The 6624-nt window shown below is 53.5% G+C and overlaps 1 protein-coding gene across 3 annotated transcripts; it reads right to left on the bottom strand.

The window, feature by feature from the left end:
- Window positions 1-335: 335 nt before the first annotated feature.
- LOC125509413 (trihelix transcription factor GTL1) lies at window positions 336-4998 on the bottom strand. Of its 3 annotated transcripts, none has more exons than XM_048674387.2 (3): window positions 4099-4986; window positions 1732-3406; window positions 336-1606 (listed from the first exon to the last, which is right to left on the bottom strand). In XM_048674387.2, exons 1-3 carry the CDS (start codon window positions 4491-4493, stop codon window positions 1223-1225), a joined length of 2454 nt encoding a protein of 817 aa, XP_048530344.1. In that variant the 5' UTR covers window positions 4494-4986; the 3' UTR covers window positions 336-1222. The 3 variants fall into 3 exon arrangements, with proteins under 3 accessions (XP_048530344.1, XP_048530353.1, XP_048530359.1); XM_048674396.2 differs by lacking the exon at window positions 4099-4986 and adding an exon at window positions 3704-3816; XM_048674402.2 differs by having other exon boundaries at window positions 1351-1602; window positions 4099-4998.
- Between the last annotated feature and the right edge of the window lie 1626 nt (window positions 4999-6624).

The raw sequence follows: 6624 nt of genomic DNA, 5'->3' as shown, positions 1-6624 counted from the left end.
ATCGTTTCTAGCTCGCTTACGGTACATATTTGTAGTTGTAGAAAAACTATTTGTGTGCCTCCTCTTGCTATTACATTTCATATAGCATGGTAATGTAGGTTGGCATGCATGTGAGGACTATACTACACCCCAAGGGTTCGTACTAACCATGGCATTGTAGTAATAATATTTGGAAGAGAGATCCTTATGGGATCTAAAACCAGAATAAGCTTACAATAATTTAGGCATCAGATCTAGAGTATAATCAGAGGTGAACATGTAACTTTATCCTGCATCTGCCTCTAGCCATTAAAATACAGAAAACACAGTAGGCATGCAGTGATGGAGTTCATATATACTCAGAAGAATGCTGGTGCAAGCACAGCAAGAATATAGGATATAGTATGTCACAAGTATACACTGTAATAGTTCAGTAAAAACAGTTGGTAAGAAGAAGAAAAGCTCGGTAATACATAATGGACAATTTGGGTAATTTCGAAAGAAAAAATATATAGAAGATAAAAAGGAAAAAAAATCCGCATATGCTCCAGCACCTTCTTCCTCATGGCCTGCAGGCCAGTACCGTCGATCCTTTTTCATTTTTCACCGTTCCATTGCAGCACGTACAGTACCACACTGTAGGGCAGTAGCCGTATGCACCAAATTGACGAAAGTAACAAGCACACGCTCTTCTCTTCATTTTAACCGCGCGCGAGCTGGATCGATCTTATTACCGGGGTTTTTTACCACCCCGATGTAGTAGTAATTAACCTCTCAGTGAAGCCCTCCGGCAAGAAGGGTTCTTATTAATCACCACGACAAATCAATAAATAACCAGAGACCACCATTTTTTTTACTGTAACACTGTAATTAACACAGCAACGAATCAAGAAACGGATGCAGCCGCTAGCTGGACATGTAAAGGGAAGGTGTATATCGGAGTAGCAACGTCGACGACGATGCGCATGCATATGCATGCATGCAGGCGAATGATTCTGACATGGACATGTCGTCGTTGCTACGTGCATGTGCATATGAGGGGTGCTGGAGCTTGGTGGAGGAGGAGAGAGCTCTTGAGCTCTAGGTCTGGAGGTGCCGAGATATATGGACGGGGATGGAAGATGCGACAGGTAGGTAGATACAAATGGTACAAGAAAGAGAGAAAGAGAAGGTAGAAAGCCACCGATGGAATTGATTGGGGTATGGGGAGAGAGAGAGCTAGTCACCGGGGTGATGGATGGATCTACTGGACCATGCCCAGGAAAGATCCGGCCGTCGTCGTTGCCGCCGCCGGCGCGCTGGGAGCGGCAGCGCCAGGCGGGTTGCCGCCGCCGGACGAGGTGGCGTTCGGCCTGACAACGTTGTGGTGGTGCTGTTGATGCTGATTCTGATGTTGTTGCTGCCCCTGGAACTGGATCTTGTACTGCGTTTTGTTGCCGTCGAGGTCGTCCTCCTCGTCCTCGTCCTCGTAGTCGTCCTCGTCCTCGTCGTCCTCGTCCATGTTGTCGCTCTCGGCGCCGCCGCCGCCCGTACGGTTGTAGCTGTTGATCGCAGCCTGCTGCGCCGCCTGCGGCTGCGGCTGTGGCTGCCTCTGCTCCATCGTCGTCTCCTTCATGATGCCTTCTGGCTTTAAATGCGCAGTGTCATGCAATCAGCATTGGATCACGGAAGAAACGAACAGCAGGGTACCACATGTACGCGCCAAATGGCTATGGCCACATCCAGAATGCACATATTTTCTAGCTTAATTACCTTTTTCGCCGCCGCGTCTCCGCCTGCTTCGCCGAAGACGAACCTGCTGCCGCCGTTGCTCGCCGCCAGCCTTTGCGCTCCCCCGGAGACTCCTGCCGACGCGCCGCCGCCATTACCGTTGCCGTTCCCGGCGTTGCTGGCGTCGTTCTTGGCCACAGGTGGCTGCTGCGGAGCCGTCTGCGAGATCGGCGCCGCGACGGTGAACGCCTCGATGCGCTCCTGGGGAGCTGCATTGGCGTGCACTGCGGGCGGCGGCAAAGCCAGTGCGCCGCCGGCGCCGGAGGGGGAGCCGAGCGCCGCCTTGTTGCGGTAGAGCGCCTCGAGCTGGTGGAAGTAGGGGCACGTCTTGGAGTCCTCGGGCCGCTTCTTGTTGCTCTCCTTCACCTTCTTGAAGTACTTGTTGATGTTCTCCCACTTCTCCTTGCACCGCTTGGAGCTCCGGTTGTAGCCCATCCGCCGCATGCCGGCGGAGATCTCTTCCCAGAGCGGTCCCTTGGGCCCGGCCTCTTGGTACCTCATGTCCAGGTTGCTCCGCAGTTGGATCAGCGCGTGCACCTCCGCCTTGGGCCACCGCGACGATGTCGGTCCGCTGCCGCCACCGGACCCGTCGTAGCCCGACGAGTCGTGCGGCGCTTCCGAGGGCACCACGACGATGTCCATGCAGCTTGAATTTACGGCCGGCGCTTGCTGCTGTAGCTGTGGCGTCGCTGGAGCCGGCGACTTGTGCGGCTGCGGCGTCACGGGCGGCATTGTTGGCGGCTTCTGCTGCCGTGGCGAGGGTTGAGGTTGAGGCGGCGAGTGCGTGGCAGGTGGCTGCGAAGACGGCGGTCGTGGATGAACTGGCGCGGCGGAGTATGCTATGGGCGTGGCGTGAGGCTGCGAAGGCGGCGGCGGTGGCATGAATGTAATGGCCTGCGCGGCGATGGACGGCATGGGGATGGTCTGCCCGGTGATCTTCTGTATGAAGGAGAGCACAGCGGCGTCGCGGGTAGCAGCCATGGCGCGCTCCTGCCCGAGGATCTCCTGCTCGCGCGCCAGGCGCGCCATCTCCTGCCTCCGCCACGCCTCCTCGCGGATCATGCGGTCCTGCTCCCGCTTCTCGATGGCCTCCAGGAACCGCTGCTGCATCGCCTCCTGACGCTCCATCACCTGCTTCATCAGCCCCTCGAAGAACCTCATCATCTTGCCGCTCCCGGCCTCGCCGCCAGAACCAGCCGCGGCGCCACCCTCCGACGTCCGCTTCCTCTTCCCTCGCTCGTCGGCGCCGCCGCCCATGTCGTCGGTGCCCTCGTCGTCCGAGTCGTCCTCGTCCGAGTACTCCTCCGTGTTGGACGTTGAGAAGCTCAAGTTGCCCACTACCACTGGCGTCGGCAGGCCAGCCGTGGCGGCGGCCGCGGCACCAACAGGCGGCGGCTCGGCGAGGGGCCGTAGAGCCGTGGGTCCCACCACCCCAGGCACCCCAACGGCTGTCGCCGGCGGCGGGGCCGATGCCATCGGAGCCGCCGTCACACCGGACGTGCTTTGCATCGCCTCGAGCTGCCGGAAGAAGCGGTACGTCTTGCCGTCGTTGCGGCCGGCGCGGCTGTCCTTGGTGCGCTTGTAGTACTTGTGAACGTTCTCGAACTTCTCCTTGCACTTCTTGGCGTTCCGCCTGTACCCCTCCTCGGCCAGCTTCCTGCCAACCACCACCAACACCAATCATCATGAGCATCAACAGCACAAAAGAAAAGAACCTCGTCAATGGAGCTCTACGCTACAACCACAATTGCAAACATACGAACTCACACATCATGCAAGTAAACCGTAACCCTCACACAAAAGCTGCATGCATGTACCGGTAGAATTTTACTCGATTTGGGCACCCAAATGCAAAAGATAAAGAAAGGCATATGCATACATGCAGCACTACTAGCAAGAATGGCAAATCCCAAGAAGAATGCAAAATAGATTAAATCGGGAATCAAAATCCAACTTTTGCTTGCAGAAATTCAGAGTGCCGGAGTAAAAGACAGCTTCTCTGGGATTGATGCCCCCGGATCTGAAGCTTACGGGAGTAGTAGTAGCTCTCATGTCGAAGAGATGGTTGGACAAAAAAAATCAGGGAAAGGTGGGGAAGGAGAGCGATATGATTTTAAAATGGAAAAAAAGTCACTGTGCTCGTGAAGCATAGTTAAGGCAAAAGTGTAAAAAGAAGTGTTTTTTAGCCGGTAATTAAACAGCCACGGCGGACGGAAATCACAGCACGCCGCCGCCGAGATTTCATGCGGCATTACGGCGACGACAATTTCCGGCCTCCAGGGACGGCGATGCCGGCGACGGCGTGCGCAATTGCCTGGCGGAGGTCAATTCGAGTGGGTTGTAATTTACCTGGAGACCTCTTCCCAGAGTGGGCCCTTGAGGGTGGCGTCCCGGAAGGCGGCGTCCATGTCCGACCGGATCTTGAGCAGCGCCAGGGTCTCCTGCCGCGGCCACCGGTTTCCTCCGGCGCCGCCGCCCAAGCCTTCCTCGCCGGCCGTGAGCGCCTCTTCGTCGAAGCCCACGGCGCCGGCACCTGCTAGCTCGTTGTTGAGCTGCTGCTGCGGCGGCGGCGGCCCAGGCGCCGGCGGGCGGCTGCTGATGGGCGAGGGCGCCTCGGCCATCGAGATCCGCTGCTGGCCGGTGCTCCTAGACGGCGAGAATGGCGGCATCTCTGGGGGATGCAGGCCGAACTGCTGGCCCGGGCCTCCACCCTGATGCTGCGGCTGCTGCTGCTGCTGCTGCATGCTAGTACACACTGGGTGCACGTCGCCGGCAAAGCGTTACCAGAGGCGCATAGGGAATGGAGGTGATGGAATGATCAGTACATGAGAGGGAGGTGAAAAAGATGGGAGGCCAGGACAGCCAGAAAGAGCACGGAGAGAGAAGGAGAGCGGGGGGAAAGGGAAAGAAACAGAGATGAGGTGGTGGTAGGCAGGTCAGGGACGAAGAAGAAGAAGAAGAAGAAGAGGAGGAGGAGGAATAGAGGAGCTCTAGTACAGGAAGGAAGCCTGGCACAAGAAAAATACCCTCTGCAAGGGAGAGAGGAGGGGGGAGAAGGGAGAGGAAAAAAGAATTAAGATACCTTCAGTAAGCCTGCAATAAATAATAGGGTGGATTGGAGGAGAGAGAGGGGACGAGAATATGATAGCTGTGAAGGAGAGAGAAAGAGGGAGGGGGGTTGAGAGAGAAGTGAAATGTTGAGTACAGCGAGAGGAGAGAGGGCTGTTTGTTGTGTGCAGACGATGATGAGGGGGATGATGTGGGAGATAAAACAAAGGAGATGCTGCGCTGTCAGGGTGGCTTTACCCCCCTCTGCTAGTTAAAAACCCAAAGGACGGGGGAGAGGGAGAGGAGTGCCTGCCGGGCAATGGTAGTATGGTAGAGAGAGAGAAACATGTGAGCAGCATGGAGAGAGAGAGATGGGATGGGGGAGGCTTGTAATGAAAGGGAGGGGAGCACAAATACCCCTCTACAAAACTCCCCTACCTCGATCCCCATGGAGGAATATGTTGGATTCTGTGGTGATCTTAGGCATTTCCCTTCCCCATACAATATATCTACCTTAGTCATATGTTATCCGCCGGATTAACCAATTTTTACCAGTAACTTACCCTTGTACTATCATTTCCTCGAAGTACTATAGCTTCTGGCATCCTTTTCCAACACTGCAGTAGTATTGATCGCCCATCAAAACATTTCGGTGAAGCTAATTTAAACGGCAGGGAAACAATTAATCGCAGCAAGATTTATTTTTAACCTTCAAAGCCAGAAAAAAAAGAGAGAGATAAGCATGAGAGAACAAAATTAGTTAGGAGAAACGGCAGAAAGAGAGAGATAAAAAGGAAGGACGAGGAGAGAGAGAAGGAGCAGACAAGACCACATTATAACAGCTGTGCCGTGGGCCCGCGCGGAGAGCGAAAGAGGTGCAGAACGTGCCCGGCGATTAACGCGGACCCCTCATCACCACTCGCCCAGGCGAAACCGACGCGGTGCACCGCACGCAGACGCCACTGAGCTGTGGGCCCGTGACCTTGCTTGGCCCATGTGTCATGCGTTTCGGTTGGAGAAGCCACGCGTGCCTGGAGAAGGCGGAGGAGTATAAAAATGGCCATACATTGGCATGTTGTGGGTTAATCCCTCCCTTTCCAGGTAATAAATGGCCATGTGGCCCTTTTTAATGATTAGGCAAAAAAATCTGGGTGATTAATTAACTTAACCACCTGCATTATTCTTCCCCTGCTTAAGTTAATGTATGGGCAGGATGGCATTTCTTTTCACATGGAAATGCATCTTAGAAATATATTGGGGCAGGGAGTTCAAGTGGAGAATTGATACGGTCACAGATTGCTTGTACTACCGGAAAAAAGAAAATCATGTCAAGCATATACATATGTATTTACTCTTTACGTGAGATTTCACAATAAGGGTTGGAGTCGTGCACAAAAATACCATCCATGCATATGTTTCACTCTATCTTTGAATTTAGCACATCAAAACGAACAAATGATAGTACCACCGATTTCAGTATTGAACCAAAAACATGATCAGTACGCGCCACCGATTTCAGTATACTAGCAATAACAGATGTGCAATGCACTAAAATATATTCGATCATATCTCAAAAACAGACACAGTGTATGTTCTATTGTGGCAAATGACACGTGTCATTTTATGCAACACAACTATTGACTCGGTTAATGCATGCAGGTGCCAATTTTCTAGTTAAATTTTGTGCTGGTTGTAAGTGTCCAGTTTATCCGCGAACCGTTGAATAAATATTTCGAGTCAATTGGTTCTAATGAAGTTGTACATGCATCAATGCAAACATTGCATGCCACTCTATCTATCCAACCGCCTCCATAAATGTATATATGG

This window comes from Triticum urartu, chromosome 1A (assembly GCF_056163025.1).
Source record: "Triticum urartu cultivar PI428250 chromosome 1A, HENAU_Tu73, whole genome shotgun sequence".
NCBI classification, from domain to species: Eukaryota; Viridiplantae; Streptophyta; class Magnoliopsida; order Poales; family Poaceae; genus Triticum; species Triticum urartu.
The sequence above is the reverse complement of the archived record's forward strand: the minus strand, read 5'-3'. Positions and strand labels throughout refer to the sequence as shown.

Bases quoted from the DNA above. Each gene is read 5' to 3' on its own strand.
- LOC125509413 (XM_048674387.2), bottom strand. From the start codon at position 4,493: ATGCAGCAGCAGCAGCAGCAGCCGCAGCATCAGGGTGGAGGCCCGGGC. The intron at 3,407-4,098 runs GTAAATTACAAC...GGTGGTTGGCAG, and splicing joins CTCTGGGAAGAGGTCTCCAG to GAAGCTGGCCGAGGAGGGGT. The intron at 1,607-1,731 runs GTAATTAAGCTA...GCGCATTTAAAG, and splicing joins GAGACGCGGCGGCGAAAAAG to CCAGAAGGCATCATGAAGGA.